The sequence below is a fragment of the Crocodylus siamensis genome, chromosome 7, assembly GCF_052110815.1.
Source record: "Crocodylus siamensis isolate JL-2025a chromosome 7, ASM5211081v1, whole genome shotgun sequence".
Classification (NCBI taxonomy): Eukaryota; Metazoa; Chordata; order Crocodylia; family Crocodylidae; genus Crocodylus; species Crocodylus siamensis.
The window spans coordinates 33,369,896-33,389,067 of NC_143401.1; the positions used below are offsets into that span (position 1 = coordinate 33,369,896).

General features: G+C 45.6%; 1 protein-coding gene across 1 annotated transcript in view; it reads right to left on the reverse strand.

The window, feature by feature from the left end:
* ZCCHC24 (zinc finger CCHC-type containing 24) overlaps positions 1-10,986 on the reverse strand; it is a 201,039-nt gene extending 190,053 nt beyond the window's left edge. Inside the window, exon 1 of the mRNA XM_090057143.1 lies at positions 10,538-10,986. Coding sequence (XP_089913269.1) covers positions 10,538-10,777 — 240 coding nt within the window. The 5' untranslated portion in view covers positions 10,778-10,986. The remainder of the gene's footprint in view (positions 1-10,537) is intronic.
* Between the last annotated feature and the right edge of the window lie 8,186 nt (positions 10,987-19,172).

The window sequence follows — 19,172 nt, forward strand, 5'->3', positions numbered from 1 at the left end:
AGGAAAGACTTTGGCAACTAGAGTAACTTCCAGAGATTTTTAAATGGAGTTAATCCTGGGATGATTGGGCAGCAATTCATGGGCAGGTGTGTAGCCAAGCTGTATTTCATGGGATTGGTTATTCTCCTGAGTACAGCAGGCAGCATTTGGCCTTCGTATTCTCCTCAAATATCAAAACATCTGCACTCAGATTCTTCTGTTGGCTAATCCTGCCTTAGCCTGAAGAAAAATGTCTAGCATCTGTGATAACATGCAAAAATCAGATCAATCTATGTTGTTGAGAGTTCCAAGGCAGTGTACAATCAACTCCAACAGTGGCTAAATCTTAGTGAAGAGAGCACTGGACTGGGACAAAGGCCATCTGTGTTCTATTCCCAGCTCTGCAACAGGTTTGCTGAGGGGACCTTGGGCAAGTCACTTCAGCCTTGTGGCTCAGTTTCCCCATCTGTAAAATGAGGATAAAATATTTTTAAAGTGCTTTCTGATTGGAGAGCCAGCTATTTAATTCATTTTAGTGGCAGATCCATGTTGGAGTCTGTTTGTCTGTCTCATGCATAATTTTTAGGTAGCATTAAAATGAACTTCTACTATACTGCAACTAACTTTTAAATTTGACTGCCTTGACTATCATTTCCACTTCCACATAACCAAACTGAAGAGAATATTGTCAGCATAGATGGCGCACTTCCAGCTGAAAGTTATGTGCCATATATCCTGGGGAGCACGACTACAAACAAACTGTATGTTTCAGTCTGTTTACTTTGTATAGTCAACATCGCTGTTCAATGGACAACACTTGCACTTCCTGTCTAATGTACAGCATGAGGATTTGCTTATCCTGTCTTCTGAAAAGCACTTTCATGTCTTGTAATTGTCAGGGCCTATAACACTGTAAGAGGGTGTTTATCAGGACAGCAGGAATAAAACTAAAACTGAAAAGGTAGGAGAAGCAGGTAAAAGTTCCCTGCAAATAGGGCCAAGGAAGCCTGACTTTGTGCTTTTCTTTTTTTGCCAAAGGGTGCATCTACAAATAATCAGTGAAATAGGAAACTCCTTAGTCCTTTACAGGATTTTTTAATTAAGGACATAATTTTTCTGTCTCCCTCTTTCTTAAATGAATTGATGTGGACTCTATGCTTCCAACACCTCCTCAAAGAGACTGCACTGCAATGCAGAAATTGGAAATAAAGCCACGACTCAAAAGATAGGTAATGGGCTCAAAAGATAGGTAATGGGCTATGGAACCTTCCACATAGCTTTTTGTTTAATATTTGCTGCAAGTGGGTAGAGACCCAAATCTTTTCCTTTCCAGCTTTTCCTTTCCAGCATACTCTGAAGTGTGTTGCCCTGGATTGAAAAAGGCTATACGCACTTGGAGTATGAACTCAACCAAACATACATAAACAATCAATGCTCATTAAGTGCACTGTCAGTGCTGTGTATTAGCCCTTGCTCCTAAAAGTTTGAAAGTGAGAGAAGCTGATCAGTTTCAGGATTACTGACACAACATTGTAAGTAATGCTGACTAAGTGTGTAGTCATAGCTGTGGTGTTAGTAGACCCCAACCTGACTAGCAAAATTTCTAATAGTCATTGTTGGGGCTCATGTTAGATACCTTTAAACATGAGTCACTGGTGCCGCCTGAATCTGGAGGGGGCACCTGCAGAAGCCGCCAGTGGGGGCATCGGCATCAGTGTTGGCCATTGGGGGGGGGGCACCGGCCTTGTCAGGGGAGGCACGTACACCCCTGCGAGCCCCCTACCAGTCGCTTATGCCTTGGAAATAATGGTGGCTGTGAAACAGACTAGCTCCCACTAGGGACAGAAGTTACACATAAACTGGTTTACACCTGTAACTGAACAGAAGTTCAGTGCACATAAACCAGCTTCAAAATGGCTGAAACTGCTTTAAGATAAACCTGGTTGAATGTAGTATATCAGACTTAACTGATTTAGGTCAAACTGGTTTATGAAATTTCTGTCCCAGAACCCTTCCTGTCTCAAGCTAAATTAGTTCCTCAGCATCCCAGCATGCTTTGCAGCCCTGGGCTGGGCTTTCTGCTTCAGAGAGCAGGGCTGGTCCCAACGCTCTGCTCCCTAGCTGGAGCAGTAAGGGCTGGCCCACTGGACTCACTGGCTGCCCACCCCCAAGCAAATCCTGGCTGGGATCTGGTGCCGGAAGGGGGGGCTAAAGTCATCTTCCCCCAAGTATAGAGCTACCCTGCCTTGCTGGCTTAGTGCTGGCTGCAACTAGACTACAAATCCCAGAGGCACCTGGAAACAGGAAGAGGAAGTGATGAGCAACCCTGCAAACTCCTGCTGGTGCGACTGTGGACTGCAAATCCCAGAGACCTTGGGGGGCAGCAGGAAGAGGAAGCAAACATACAGCCCATGCTGGCTAGGTGACAGAACACTGTGCTGTAGCGCCCCCCCATCTTCTGGCTTAAGCCACTGCAGGCATGTGGCTGCACTTTCGGAATCACAAGTGAATGTTTGTTCATTTGCTTATTGGTTCAATCTTTACAGATCAGACTAATCTGCAAAGACTGAATCAACTCAGCCTTGGGCTTTCTGACTGTCTGTACCTAGCCAGGATGTTCAAGGCTTCTATTAACCCTTTGACAGCATCGTTCTATCCAGTACTCCAGTTAGGCGCCTTAGAAGTACCAGAAGTTACAAAATAGACAATGTAGCTGATAGATGCTATGTGCTTAACTGGCTTATGGACTTAGCTGGTATTCAGGTAACAAGTGACACTGCAAGCATTAGATTAAAAATTGGGAGCCAAAAGTTAAGTAATGAAAAGTGGTTAAAGGAAAAAAAAGAGAGAGTTTTAATTTGACAGTGTTGCTTTAAATATCACATTACTCCCTGAAATGTTTTAACTACCACTATGATTGTTATAACAAAACAGATGCAAGACTTAGAGCAGAAAGAAATTAAAGTAAAAATTATTACTTTTCAGTTGAACTGCTCTGTGTATTTGACAACAGTTTGTATGTGTTGTCAGCTCCACTCTTAAATCTGTGCAGTCAGTTTCCCAGTTCATGTAGATCTTCCAAATGGCAACAGAATGGAGAAAAGCACATGTTAAAAATAAGTACTTGAAGAGCCACAGAAGATACAGGGAAAGATGCACCTGGACCTATTTTTCAAATCTTTAAAGATGTCATGAAACAAAATTGACTGCATCCCATTAAATGGCCAAAATGTACCTATAGGTTACAAGCTATATCCCCAGACATCTAATGCTATTCTTAAATGAGCCAAAGGGCATGAGAGCCCTAAGCCTCAGGTTTTTTAAGCCTTTGCCTGCCTCACCAAGTGTAAAGTGGGGTCATACTTCAAATGAACAACAGTAAGAAAAATGAAAGTGAGGAAATCAATCAAGAATTAGAAAGACCATCATCATTAAATCATACTTCATTAAATTATAATTTGGGGTTTATGGGCCTGACCATATGCTTAATTTTTACAACACACATACTATATCTTATCCTGTTAGGTGTTAGATAGCTCTCTCAGGATGTTATGCAACTGAGTGGTACCTCTGATTTAAAAATATATCTATTATTTTTGCACTAGGCTGGAAGTATTATCAAATCTTTCTAATTAAAAAGGAAATGTGTGAAAATTGGGGTGAGGAATGTTATCATTTTTAATACAGTAGCAGTTTGATTACTTTATTTTTTATTTATAGAACACCTAAATTACTTTGGATTGATAGCTGGACGACAGAGAGCTGAAACTGCTCTTCTCTGGGAAGCTTTTTAATGAAGGGAGTTTAGTGCCAAGACCTAAAATAGTGCTACCTACTATCTTCATTCACGTAAGTAATCCTTACTCACGAGTAGCTCTATTGAAACCAGTTTTGTCATTCAAAGCACTAAACACAGCATCACTTCTCAAATGGCTACTCTTGCATTCACTTCAAGGATAACCAGTGTATCTCTTGAGCAAAATGTAATTTTATTTGTATGCCTTCATATGACTTCAGCCAATCTTTAAATTTCACAACTACAGCTATATCAATTCAACTCTCACAACTATGACTATATCATTTCAATGCTGATATTAAAAAAATCTTAGATATGAGATGACAATAACTGTATTTGCTTAGCTTAGAATGGAGAAATTAGATGTGATAATATTAGTTTAAGTATTTAAGTATGGACCCTGAGAATACCTAGTGCTATAACAATATTAAAAATAAATCAAATCACAAAACTTCAATCCTTTAGGGCACAAGCCAAATTCCACGGCAAGTCAGGGCAAGTTGCCCTGTCCCTAAGGGCAAACTGTCCTACTTAAGCAGGTTTCTTGTACCAGAACAGGAAGTCAGAGCCACTGGCCTATACCACTAGACAATGTCCACGTTCCTAACACTTAAGGAGTCTTCTGAAAACTCTTTGCCTCTCTTCCTATCACCTTCAAAATTAGTAATTACAATAAAAGGAAGTCCTTTCTTTACATGTCTTCATGTTACCAGAGCCAAATTTTAAATGTCACAACTATGGCTGTAATAATTCAACTCTCATAATTATGGCTATATTAAACTCTCATCATTTTTTTTCTCCCTGAAAACCTCCAAATGAGAGAGATTGGCAGGGGAATGGACTAGATCTGGCCCCTGGCTCTACATCATTCAGGCCACAGGGCTCTCTGTAGGCCATGGCCCCGCCCATCAGACTGAATGCAGAGGGGTGGCATGGGGCCTGGTCTAGATGTATATGGCCAAAACCTTGAGCACCACTAGGCTAGAGGACGTTCTTTCCAAGAATGTTCCTTGGCTCATCCTTTATTAATGCACTACCATGGGCAGCAGCAATGAAGGACAGATCTTTCTATGTATGTAGGTCCCATCACTGCCCTCGGAATACAGGAGTGGGCTTCTCCACCATGTTTTACTACCAGAAATCTGTTCTTGATAGTCAGCCTTGATTTTTTTTTCCTTCTTCTGTTCTTGTTTGCATCCACTTTTTTAGGTGTAACACCTTAAATAATTCCTCTTCTTCTATGTGTCAGTTACTTACAAGTTCTTTAATCACTGCTTTACTAAGCTATGCTATACATAAGTATAAGGTATATGGAATCTATTAGAACAATTGTACTTGTTTTACTTTGGCTATCTGCCTGGTAATGAGGTGTCTAGAACCACTTTAGCAATAAAACAGCAACTATGCCAAGTCCATGCAGGCTGCATGGTATATGAACACAAAACAAAAACAAAGTTCCTGCTCCAAAGAGTTTGCCATGCAAACTGTATTACAGATTCAGCTTTTCTAATGCATGCTTACATGTAACCAAAATTCTTTGGTTTGTTGCCAAGCTATGTTCTAAACTCATGTCTGATTTACTGTCCTCTATCACTGCTAAACTTCTTGTCACATTATTGCTTGCCATGTTTCTTCTTCCCATAAAACTTCCATTTGTGCAGAACATATTTTCTTTGGTGTTTACCAAGAAAAATACAGTGATGAATGAGTTGTGTTTTGTTCTTTGTTTGTATCGACAGGAAATCTAAGGTCAAACTTTCAAATGTAGATGCTTCTGAAATCAAGCAGCTGAATCTCCATTAGGTGGATGATTTATGGATGAGCTAGATGCCAGAATGCAAGTGCCTACCAATGGACACTCAGGTAGAAGCAGTAAAACATGTGGCTTTGCATGCTGAAATTAGGGAAAAGAGATTATATGCTTCAGGGCTACACTTCGGCTGTTGTGCAGATTAATGGAAGTCATTCCCTCTTCTTCAGACAGACAGCGCACAAGTAATTTAGGACATATCTACATGGCAACCTTATAAGGCTGCACAGAGATACCTCCAAGCATACTGTGCCATTCCAGCACAGAAATCAGAGTACCTGAAACTGCCTGGCACTCTGGGTAGGCTAATCAGCACTGCTGAATGACAGAGCCAGTTAGCCTGCCTTTGTGCTACATAACTCATCCATGGCACAGCACAGACACTCACTGCATCTTAGAAGGCAGACTGTGCACAGCAATGGAGCGTTGCTGGTCAGCAACAGATCCAGGATGTTAGAAAGTGAGGTGGGGCAGTGGTGGAGAGCTCCCCCTGCATGTTTCAGGCAGCCAGAGGCTCACCAGCAAAACGGAGAGTGACCATATAACTGCAGCCCTCTCCAATCCCCACCACAACCCTGGTCCTTACCAACCATAACCCCCATTTCAATCCTGCTGCTAGTCAAAGCAAAAGCAAATCTATCATGCACATGTGGCCTACATATACCATGAAGACATGAGGTTTCTTTTCAAGTGTCTAAAGTAGGTCGTTGTCAACAAAAACTTCTTTGAACCAGTTAGTCTCTAAGGGCACTTTAACATGTGTCCTGGAGATGGGGGGAAGGGGGCACAAGAACAGCGCTTTAATTAGAGCAGCTCTGAGAGCCACTCTAATGAAAGTGCTGCAGCATCTCACGTATCAGGGTTTCCATGCTTCAAAACAGCAGCAGGGGTGTTTAAACTAAAGCTCATTTGAGCTTTAGTTCAAGCACCCCTGCCACCATTTTGAAACATGGGAACGCTGATACACACGACATGGGAAACTGCTGGAATGTGGTAATTCCCACATTACAGCAGATCAATTAATTGAGTCGGCTCTGACACACTGGACTTAGTGTGTCAGAACAGGCTCCACGCTCATGTACAGGCACCCTAAAAGTGCCACCTTGTCCTACGTCCTACTCACGTTTAAGCACTGATCTTTGGTGCAGTTAGGATGGTAAGCCTGATGAAACAAGTGTGATGTGGTAAAGTAATTCCTACATGTCACTCAGTAGTGGTAGATATCATTTCTTAAGCAACTGCTACACCAGTTTGGTTGGCAGTCTGTTGCTAGAGAGTATGGAAAAAACATCCTACACCACTATCACACTGTTATCCCAGATTTTTTAATTTTACCACTCAGACATAAATCCACAGTTACTGGGCCAAGTAACAAATAGATTAAAACCTTTGTAGCCAGCCCATCACTGAAAAGTTGGATACTTAGCTCCAAAACTTGGATACTTGGCATCAAGCTGATGTTATAATGAGGGTGGAGTTCAATACAATAGCCAGTTTAATGCATCTTAATGTTATAAAATGCTTTTATGTCATATCTTGGACAGTAAATGCTGCAGTAAAGCTTTAATAAAACAGGTCTGTTTGGTAAAAATGAGTCTTGCACATAGAACAAAACATTCATTGTCACTTTACTGTTTAAACTTTTATTATTGCCATTTTCTTGGTACAATGGGCTTTTATGCACCAAACAGCTGTATTCATCATGTTTATTTAGAAGGCATTCATTGTAGTGGAAAAATCTGCAGCACAAAAATCTTGGTTAAGTGCAAGAGCACTTTGTGGATGCTAGAATTTTTTTTTCTTTTCTGTCCAGTTGCTTTGGTCAGCATGCAAGTCACATACACAGGCACTGCCATGCAGACTTGCAAGTACTTAATAGCAACTTTTCATGAGCTGTCTACTTTTCCAGGCAACCTCCTCGGGAAATTTTTCTACTGCACAGCAACATGCTGCACGCATGCTTATTTTACTCCCTATGATCCTATCATTTCTCAATCTGTTGCTATTTTGGCCTCTCATTAGGTCACTTTCCAAATATTGTGCACAGCTATGTGTCAATCATTGTCACAGCTTAGCCCCAGGCTATGCCAACCCAGGACAAAACTAGGAAGAAAAATGCCAACCAAAGCATTATGTAGGAAAGTGTCAACAGTTAAACTGTGCAAAGTCATTTGTGTTCTGAAGGTAGTGTAAGCCTACTTCGTGAAAAAATAAACCCATATAGCACTGTTGCTTCCCAAAATATTTTTGCACCGTCTAAATATTTAGCATTTCCTGAACAGTATCTGAAACTGGAGACATAAACAGAAGTTAGAATGTCAAGAATTAAGAATCTGACATTGAAGGAAACCCTCATGGGTAACTCCTGCCAAAAGACATTCAAGTTTCCAACTTCTTGAAAAAATATTGAATCTAGTATATTGACTTGAGGGGCACAGCATCTCTAAAAGCCCTTTGATGTCCTGGAATGAAAGATGCCAAGCAAGTGAAACTTATTAATGAATGGCAATGGATTTTTTTAAGGGCCTCTTAATCAGCTACTGGCTAGACATTATTGTAATCAGAGGCAGGAAAACATATTTGAACAATTGGCAACTTATGACTATTCCATAAATATGAAGTTTCCATGCAGAATCAAATGGCTCCCTGTTTCCTGACTGTTGAACCTGTTCTGTTTTGTAGTGCTGACACTCCAGCTGTAACCTTAAGAAGTTGTTTACGAGGAGTAAGAAAAGGTTGCATGGAAGTGTTCTGTAGACCAGTTGCACCTAAGTAGAAATACAATACAGGTAAGTCTCAGAAAAGCCTCAAAAGTGATAGTCAAGGGTGGCATTTTACTACTGAGTGTTTCAGAATATGCAACGGAAGCAGCAATTTGAAAAAGGCTTACTAAACTTGGAGTAGGCTGTGTGAAACAGTCAGAGATGGGTTTTTTTGTGGGGAGGGGGGAAAGAGAGAGAGAGAGAAAACTAGAAAGAAATGTCTCCCAGAAGGAAGGGGGAGCAGCTTTCTGTGGGGAAATGCTGAAGTCCTGGTTATTAAGGATGCAATGGAAGAGAAAGAGGGAACCCTAGAGAGTTAAAAACTTTTCCAAGGGGTCTGTTCCTCAGGTAACTATAGGCCCCCATAGCTGCATTCACACCCATTTTTCTTTTTTCATACTCAAGCAAAACCCCCATTTTGAATGGAATGGGTTTGAAATTGAGCCAAACGTCAACTCTTTGCCATGAGTAGAGCCATGAAAGGCAAAGCTGGATTCCTAGCATCATCAGGAAATTAGAATGTTTACCGTGAAATGCAGAATGACAAAATATACGACTTGGTATTGACAAGGGTGCAGTCTGGGGTTTGAATTTCATTGCCTAATGACTTTGTGAGATTGCAATGTATTTTTTGAATTTTGCATCCTTTTTTAAAGTGAAAGGCATTACATGGAAAAAAGCACGTTGGGCTTTAGACTGACTTTTGAGTAACTCTTCTTTGAGAAATAATGGATTCTATCAACCTGAAACTAAGTTTTACTTTCCAAAACAGTCTATTATGAAGGGGGAGGGATTTGATAGAAAAGCTTGATTCTGTTTGTTCAGTAGCCCTTTCTAGTCACACCTGCAATAACTGCCATAACATTTAGCCAAATATCAACTGGTGTTTTTAATAGAACATTCCTTAGCTGTAGTCCCCTCTAATAGAATAAAATAATGTTGGACCCTTTAAAACTGGTTAGGCTTGGAAGCATTGCTTTTAAACCTACCTCTTTTAGTTTTTAAATGAATTAACTGGGAATGTTTTGAAACTCAGTACATAAGAGCTGCCATACTAACTCCCAACTGCACGCAGTATCAAATGCTATGGAGCAACGTTTCTCAACTTGTGGGTCATGACCCAAAAGTGGGGCACGAGAATGTATGACAGGGTCATGAACAATCTTTAAAAATAGACTCTCCTTTAAAGGAGAGAAGGGTGGGAAACCAGGGCTTTTCCCTTGCAGGCTGGCACAGTTCCAGCTGCCAAAGGGCTGCTTGGGGTCCCCGCTGCCTCAAAAGCTAAAGGGGCAGGGCCTGGGGGCAGTGGGTCAGGAGTGAGGGGCACTGGGTCTGGCCTGGGCACGGATGTTTACAAATGGGTCCTGGTACAGAAAAGGTTGAGAACCACTGCTCTAGAGGAAGGTGCAAGAAGCCACAGTTGGCAGGTGTTAAGAAGGCTGCATCCCACTAATATTAGGTCTTATCCTGATCTTTAACAGATAAAAGGAGGCTTAAGTAAAGGCTGAAGCAGAAGGTGGGCAACACTTCCATAGTCCTTGGTATGAATGTGTGAGGTTCCATTCCCTGTTTATGTAACACTGACTGTAATGACTTCCTGTGGCTGCGATTTCCACAGCTTCATCCCTTCCCTGCGCGGCCTGGTCTCCCTCCTTCCTTTCCATGTGGAACATTTCCCTCCCCCTTGTTGCATGAGAAGCAGAGAGCAAATTCCTGATGTTGCCTCTCGGCCAGCTGTTACTTCCACCGTTTACCAGCTTCTTCCCACAATTCTTTCCTAAACGAAACAGCCCGGACTTCTCCCTCTTTTAGTTACAAACTTGTGTTCTCCATGCCTGTGGCTGAAAAGGCTCTGCAGCCCGTTCCCTCAGCGCGGAGACCCATGCGGGGGGCTGCAACGCCCCGAGCTGCGCAGCCTGTCCCAGGGCGGCGGCCCGGGGCTCAGCCCCTGCCTCCCCGCACAGGGCGGCGGAGCGGCCCCGCTTTCCACGGGCAAAACGAAGAGCCGAGGGGAGGGGGCAGGGGTGGGCGAAGGCTCCGCGCGGGCAGTGTGCCCGCCCCGGGGGCTGCGGGGAGCGGTGCAGCCCGGAGCCGGCCCGGCCGTCACGGGGAAGTCCGCCGGGCTCGCGCGGGACGCCCGGGGCGGGAGCAGGGGAGTAGCATGGCGCGGCGGGCTGCGGCCCCACGTACCTCGCTGCGCTGCAGCTGGAAGAAGCTGTTGAGATAGCTGGAGCTGAGCGAGGACCCGAGCTCCGCGCCGCCCTTGCCGTAGCCGAGCTCGGGGTGCTGGGACGAGGCGGGCTCGGGGCGGAAGGCGTCGAAGGCGCTGGCCTGGTGCGTGTCTTGCAGCGACAGATAGACCCAGTTGAGCAGCTGCGCGGGCTGGTACACGGACGCGGCGCTCGTGTCGATGGCTGACAGCAGGCTCATCTTGCCCCGCGCCGCGCACCCCGCGCTCGGCGGCCCGGCCTAAGGCGCGGTGCTCGCCCGCCCCCGCGCCCCGCGCATCGCCGGCCCGCGCCCCCGGACTTCGTAGCAAACTTCGCGCGGCGGCGACTCGGCTCGGCCCGCGCTACAGCTACAGCTGCAGCTGCAGCTACCCCTGCCGCCGCCGCCGCCGCTATCCGTCTTTATTCCTACTGCCCCGGCGACCGCCGCGGGCGGCGCTCATCGCCCGGGCAGCGGCGGCGGCGCGCGCTCATAGGCCGCTCATTGACTATGTATCGACGGGGGCGGGGCGCGGCGAGGCCGGCGCCGCCTGGATGGCTCATTGGAGCGCCTCATTTGAATATGGATACGGCTTGGACCAATCGGAGGACGACATCTCGCCTTTCTCTCCGCCTCCCTCCCCCAACCAGGGGTGTGGACGGACCGCCGGCTGCGGGGTTTGCCCGGGGCTGCCTGGGACGGCCGGGACCTGAAAACTCTGTGCGTGTGCGTGTGCGTGTGCGTGTGCCCGCCCGCCCGCTCTAGGGGGCCCCTCCAAGGGGGGGGGAGGGGGCGTTCCAAAATTGCGGAGAGCGCGCGCGTGTATGTGTGTGAGTCCAAGGTGGGAGGGGGGTGCATGTGGCTCCAAGGGTTTCCTTTTCCTTTTTCCTGGAGTTTTTGTTTTGTTTTGTTTTTGTTTTTGGGTTGTTGGTTTTTTTGGATCAGGGCTCCTGGCCAAACCAGGATTTACGTCTGCTGCGGAGTTTGCTGTATTGTCCGATCATAGCTTGCTGTTTCCCGCCACCCCCCTCCCCATTTTGCTGATTTATGCCTGTCTCTTGCCAGATCTAAGGATCCCTCCTTCGAAGTCCCGTCTCATTAACACTTTGTCAGAGCTCCAGGTTTGCAAAAGTTGGTTTGGCTCTTGGGGTCATGCCAAGACCACGCAGAGTTAGATTTTCCAAATAAGGCTGGAGAGTGCTGTGATATTCCTCCTTGAAACTCGGATAGGTAGCCTGGGATCACATTCTTGCAGAGCACGGCTGCAGTTAGGATACAAAGGAGTAGGCCATTTAAGGAGTCAGCAGCACAAAAGAGGAAAATACGCTGTTCTCTTTTAGGAAAGTGCTTGAGTGTGTAAGTTAGCAATTATTGCTCCATAGACACTCCCATCCTGCCTTCTCTGTGCTGAATTAAGATTGTGGCAGACTAGCCATTTGTCACTGCAGCTATGAAGCCAAGATCCTTCTTTCAAAGTTACAGCCTCTGGCAGAGGGTGACTGTTAAAAAGTTAGGCAAAAACCCTGAAGCAGTTTCTTGAGTTCTGAGAGGGGAAATGCACACACTTTCCCAGCATATGGTCTATAGCTTTTTATCTTTTAAGAACCTGACCACTTTCTTTGCCAAAAAACATCTGAACTTGAAACCTGGAGCTTGGTATGCAATTTGGCCTTAATGAGCTGTGGGCTTTGCTAAGTTCTGAGAAAGACACTCTTCCAAAAAGGCAAAGTAACAAATGGTTGGAAATGCAGGTCTGAGAATGCACAGTAGAAAATGCCATTAAGCTGTCAGCTACAAACCCCAAAGATAGATGCATTTTTCTTATGTGATCAGGTAGTTAACTGCAGCTATCTGGTTACAGGAATGTATAAAGCTCAGTTGCTGAAGCCGGAGATTGTAAATTCTGGAGGCTTAGAGCAAGGGGTAGTTTGTAACAACAGCAAGATGTTAAGGCCCTATCTTTGAGAATTATACTCCTTTATAAACTAGGCTGATATAGTTTAAGTGAGTGGATTCAGTTATCCTGCTCTAAGTGTGCTTACTCTGCCATGTGAAGAGGAGCAAGCTCATAGTAGATTAATTCTTCTTTTTACCAACATATCAATCTGTGTCCAGACTATGGGGTTTTATGTGAAAACTGTATGAATTAATTAAAAATTTCAACCATAATTTACAGTATAAAAAAGGTGACACAGCGGCTCTGTGCTCCACAAGCCCTGTAGTTCTGTAGTTGGGAACTTTGGACGTTTGCTGGTAAAGTTGTACAGAACAAAGACACTTGACACTTCAGCAGATGGCTATAGAAAGGTCAATATACCAGGAAGCCCAAACGAAGAGGCTGACTTGAAGTTGTCTCTATGTTTGTTATTGTGGACTGACTTTTTGTCAGTGTGTTGATTACTACATCAGCCATAAGCATTTTCTCTCCCTTCTCTGTTTCCTTTGACAGATGAAAGCTTTTAAATTTGGTTCATGGTTAAAGCTAATAAAGTCTAAAAAATCAAGTAGAATATGGTTCTGGTCATATCAACTACTCAAAAAAACCCAACAACAACAACAACAACAAAGCGATTGTGGCTGATGCGATGTTGAATGTGTGTAGAAAGGTAACGTTTTAACTTTAGTGATTTTACTGAAAAGCGATATGTGCAGGCAGAGGTAGCATTATGCAGTGGAGAATACAGTGAGTCCACAGGGGTCAAATAGGGGTGTGCAAAACAGGCTGTATTTGATTCGGATTCAGATTTGGCCTGAATCAGGACAGTGATTCTTATTAATTGACTCAGACAACTGTCCCTGGTTCGATTTGGCCGAATCTGAATCTGAAGATTCGATGCTGATTCGTATAATCAGCGATTCAGACACAGAGACAGCTTTAAAAGTTTTTTCTACATACCTTGAGGTACCAACGCAGCTTGTGATCACTGTGATGTGGGGGTGCATGGTACGTGGACCATAGCGGGCCACTTCCCCAGCTCAGCAATCGGCCGCAGGGAACCCCCGGGTGCCCCTGCAGACCCAGGAGGCACCAGTTACTGAGCGGTGTGGCGGAAGGCCTGCACGCTCCCCGGCAGACCCAGAAGTGGACTGGAAGTGGTTCTGGTCCACTTCTGGGTCTGCTGCCGAGCATGCTGGGGAGCCCCCCACGCTTCTGTGGGACGCTCTGTGTGACCCAGAATTGCAGCATTCACAAGCCCCTGCTACCTAGAGGTATGTAGAAAAAACTTTTAAAGCTATCTCTATGTCTGAATCTTTCTGAATTCCTCCAAATCTGTTCAGAGGGTTCCAGTTCAATTCAGAGAGATTGAACGGTCCTCTGATTCAGATTTAGAGATTTGGCCACCAAATCAGGTGTGTTTTGGACTCTGGAAATTGCCTTTTGGTGATGAGGTTAGTGAGGTTCAGGGCTTGTTTGAGTTAACAAACCACTTTCCACAGAACAGCCTATGAACTTCACTTCATCAGCGTCCTAGATACAGAAACTCATGACGCACTACAACCTCCCAGACATCTAACTCCCCAGGTACCTCTCCACTTTTACCTGCTACATCCCCCTCTACCCCCATCCCCGTCTGTCCCTCACCCCCGATGCCTCCATTTCCATTTTTACTGACTGGCTTTCTTGCCTGCATTGCATGCCAGGCCATCCTCTGGCTTCTTTACTATTCCTTCCATCCAGGAACAGCACCCATACCAACTTCAGGTACTTCCTCAGCCTGATGAAGGTTTTTCAACCTAAAAGCTGGCATCCTGGGCAGCTAAACTGAGCTCACCTGGAGCCTCACAACTTCACTGCAACCAGCAAGCCTCAGGCCTGTCAAAGATCTGACGGGTCTGGGCTTTCCCCAGCCAGGACTGTGCACGCGTGTGGTGGCTGCAGGTTATAAGATGCCTCCTACCTGCCTTTCACCAGTGAAGTCCTTGGTCCTGGCATTTCTTGGGGGCTGCTGCACTGCTGGTAGTCCCACCAGGCCTCCCAACCCTAGCAGGGTTCAGTTTTAGTGGAAATGTCCAGGACCTGGGGTCTCCTCCTCCCCAATAGCCCCTGTCCATACCTCCAAGTTCATCCTGGCATGGGAGCTCAGCAGGGACATGTTCTTCCCCTGCTGGCTGGTGATATAGTGAGTTCCCCCTCCAGCTCCAAGAGCAGGGCATTAAATGGTTGTTAAACCCAAGGGTAAAAAAAAAAGAAGGAAGTGAGGATGGAGTGAGGAGGGTAGGCTCCATCTGCATGTGGAGCTTAGGGAACCCCAGCGGCAGGAGGTTCACCTTGAACACCAGTTGCTCCACCAAACCAGGATCCAAGGAGGCGCAGTGGGGTATCACTACATCCCCAGCAATGCTGAACACCCTCTTGCTTGGAACACTGGTCGATGGACAGGACAGGTGTTCCCAGGCAACTGTGGCCAGATATGGCCACATCCGGCTGCAGCTTGCCCAGTAGGCTGAGGGGTCGCACAGCAGCAACTCCATGTCCTCGGCGAGATAGGCAGCCACTAAGGTCTGAGTGCTGCCTGATAGTGGGGTCTGGTGCCTCTGGACCCCACCATGGAAGCTATGCCCTTGGCCCACATTGGCAGCATCTATGGTGGAGGAGGAGATTGGCTGGTGGATGGCATGCTGGCACTCTTTCATGTCCCCCCATCTCTGTCGTTCTGCCTCCCTGACTCTGTTCACCAGCACCTCCGTCCAATGATCTAGGGTTTTGCAGCCACATATGCTCGCCTCGGGTCACACATGGGATCAAGCTGTTTCCTGATGCCCTCCTTCAGCTGCCTCACCAGTGCTTGCACATCTGGTGACAGCACCTTGCCCCAGCCAGGAACACTGATCCCCTGGAAGTTCTCCATTTGGTTCTAAAGTTCCCTCACTATGGGAATCACCTGGCTAAGGAGGGCATCACCAGCGCTGAACATCTTGGTGGCCTCAAGGAAGGGCTTGAGGACTACCAAGATCTGGGAGATGGTATCCCACTTGGCTCCTGTTAAGGGAGCCACTGATCCCAATCTCCTCAAGCAAAACCATCTCATGGATGGCCTTCTGTTGTTCCACCAGCCTCTCAAGCATCAGGTATGTGGAGTTCCACCAAATCTCCACATCCTGCATGATTTTGTGCTGCAGGATGTTCAGCTCTGCCTGTTCCTCCCACAGCATCTTGCCCCCCTTGATACTCTGGTGGAAGTAGCCCATCACCTTCCTGCATTTGGAAATGAGCTTGCTAGTGGTACTGGCACTGTCACCGGCAGCCCTGTCCCCCTCCAAGGTGTCCCTGACAATGAGGCAGAACTTGTGTGCCACACAGCAGATGCCAACAAAGTTAGCATCACGGAGCCACCCTTGCATCAAGTGGTTCACAGCCTCCATGACCACGGCTGCCATGTAGGACTCATCCATCACCTCAGCTTGAAGGAGAGCCCACAGATGGCCTGCACGGTCACACTAGTGCCCTGTGAAGGAGCGGTAGACATGTCTCCCTCCCCCAGAGCACTGGAATTGGAAGGGACCTCAGGGAAGGATCACAGTCACTGTCAATATCAGCTACACATGTCAATATCAGAGCAGTCCTTCCACCCTGTTTCCCCTCCCTCTCCTTAGTTTCTGTTTAGCTGCAAGCAAGCCCAGCTTTGAAACTCAAAACATTTCAAAACCTTTGTAGTGCCCTAGTTTCTTTTCAAAGCTGTTTCAAAGCCTTTTGTTTCGTTGCATTTCTGTTTCCCTGTTTCAAGTTTGAAATGCATCAAAACAGCTTCAAAATGAAACACCCATCAAAATTTTACACAGCCCGAGTAATTATTATAGCTCAGTGCTGTGGTATAGATTTTTCAGACAATAGCAGCGTGCACCTCTGAAGCAAGCAACAGAAGGTGCTTTAGTTACAACACCCTGTAGGGTGACAGGAATAATAATTCCCTGTTGACCAGATTCATAGCAGGAATGTCAGGGAGAGCAACGGTTTCATGAATTGAAACTTATTTCCATGACCGTTAATGACTTTCCAAGAGGAACTCTCCCCTGAAGATTCATGGAGTTAGTAGGAATCCAGGACTCTGAGAGGATATTTCCAGCAGCCCTAACAGCTGTTCTGTCAATGGCCTGGTGTAACTGGAATAAAACACTGCCCCTGGTCATAAACATGGTGGCACTCAGGCATTCAGTCCCACGGCTGTGGCAGCACAGATCCCTCTGGTATATGGGGAAGTTGAGGCAACTGGACTAGGACAAGCCAATAGACTGCAGATGGTCCTTGACCTGTGCCTTGTACATAGATCCTTTTTAACAGACTATGCTGTTGCTGTGGCAGCAATGGAGAAGTCTTTCTTTTCCATTGCCATTGCATCTGCATAGTGCTGAACCATTCTGAATGGTGAACAGTCTGGTCAATTTGGGTGTCTGTCTGTAAATTAAGTCATCTACACTCTTCTATGATGAGTTTACCACCTACTTTGCAGACAAAATCATATATCCAGCACGGCTGTGAGAATACCAGTATAGCTGCAAAGTCAGAGTTTGAGGTTGGAAGTTAAGTCTTGTCTAGTTTATATGGATCAATTGCACTTGTTACACAGCAATGCAGGGGATGCACTAGGGTGGATACAGGACAACTATCCTGGCCTACAGAAGCCAGCTGGGGGAGACTGGAGCCATTGGTGGGGATTGTTAGTGCTTTCCTTTGGGAGGATGGGGTGTCAGTGTCAAGCCGAGAATTATTTAGCCCCTACTCAAAAAAAATCTCTTGACAGTGGCTCCTCAGGCAACTATTGTCCCTTTTCCAACTTCCCCTTCTGTCCCCAGCTTCACCCATAATTGAATGGGTGGTGGCTCAGCAACTCCATGTGCTTCTGTATGCTGTTGGATTCCTGAACTCCTGTTAGTCTGGCTTTCATCCTGGATATAATTTGGAGAAAGCACAAGTGCTCTCCATCAATGATCTTTGCATGGAATCTACAGGAGAAATTGTGCATTGTTGATCTTAGACCTTTCAGTGGCATGTGATGCAGTCATCAACCATTAGGTACTGCTAATTTGTTTACATGATCTTATGGGTATTAGCAGGACTGCTTATAATTGGTTCTGCTCTTTCTTGGTAGGGAGGTTCCAGACGGTGGTGATGGATGAGTGCTTGTTGTCTCCTCTAAGGGTTTGTTGTACCATGTCATATGGAGTTCCCAGAGTACCCTGCTAGGAAGGTTGCAACCCCTCCTGTTCAAAACGTATCTGAGGACTCTTGGCAAGCCATGCAGAGATTTGAAGTGGGGTTCTAACAGCATGGTGATGACACTCAGCTCTCTCTCATCTGACCCAGCCCCACAATCTCAGTCCTGCAGTGCCTGGCAGCAGTTGGGGATTGCTTGCAGGTGAACCAACTGAAGCTGAACCTGTGCAAGACAGATGTGATGGTGGTGAGCAGATCTCATGACATTACTGATAGGTTCAGCCCCCTCTTGTCACTGAAGTTGGCAGCCTTGTGATGCTCCTCACTCCTTTCCTGCACCTGGATTTTCAGATTGCTATAGTGGCCAGGAGTGCCTTTCACCAACTCCATCTAGTGAGAAGGCTGCAACCCTGTCTTTCAGGATTGCATCTGGTCACCATTATCCATGCTTTCATAACCCTGAAGTTAGACTTTTTTAGTGCACTTTATGTGGGGTTGCCCTTGATGACCATCCAGAAGGTACATCTGGTGCATAACAAGGCAGCTTGCTTTCTGGTGGAGCTGTGCTGCCAAGAGCACATTACTTCAGTGTTCCAAATTCTGAACTGGCTTCCAGTAACTTTCCAGGTGCAATTCATAGATCAAAATTAAAGCCTTAAGCAGCCTGCATCTGATATACCTATGGGACCGTCTTCTCTCTTATATTCTACTGTGAACCCTAATCTTATCTGAGAGCAACCTCCTGCAAGTATCATTTGTGCATCAAGCTTGTTTGAAGAAAAACCTGTGGGAAGTTGTTTTGCCTCAGCTCTGGAACTCCATTCCTTTTTGGCCTCATCAGAGCCTGAGCCTGAACATCCTCAGGAAGCATTTTAAGACCTTTTTATTTGTACCAGTTTTTAGCAGCAGGGCTCAAGTTTGGGGACACTGTTTGGGGATTTCATTATTATTTATTATTCTCTTTCATATTTTGTATATTCTGAGAACTAGGTATTTATGTTATACACAACTGTGACGTAAAAAGTCTTTAACCAGCCCTTCAGGCTGATAGGGTGAACTTGTTTCATGTACTTTCTTCTTTGGTTCCCAAAGCAGCTCAATATGCATGAAGAACATGAGCATCACCATTCTTGTCCAAGTTTTCTTCCACCCTGTAGTTGGTGTCCAGCCCTTTAGGATTTAAACCAGTCTGACCTTAGTTGCTTTTGCATGATTCAGTGCCCAAGAATATTGATGCTTTAACAGACGATAAATAAAAATCTGCCTGTCTGGGTGGGCCATTGGCAGGACTTTCATAGTTTCTTTCAAGAACTTCCCATTTGTGTGCAATCTATGGTTTTCTCATCTGGCCCTGGGTTAGATTGGTTTTTCAAAATGGTGCAGAGTAGAAGACATTCCAGAATAGATAAGTGAGACCAGCTGTGCTAGGCAAATGAACATACAGCAGTATTTACATAGTTTATG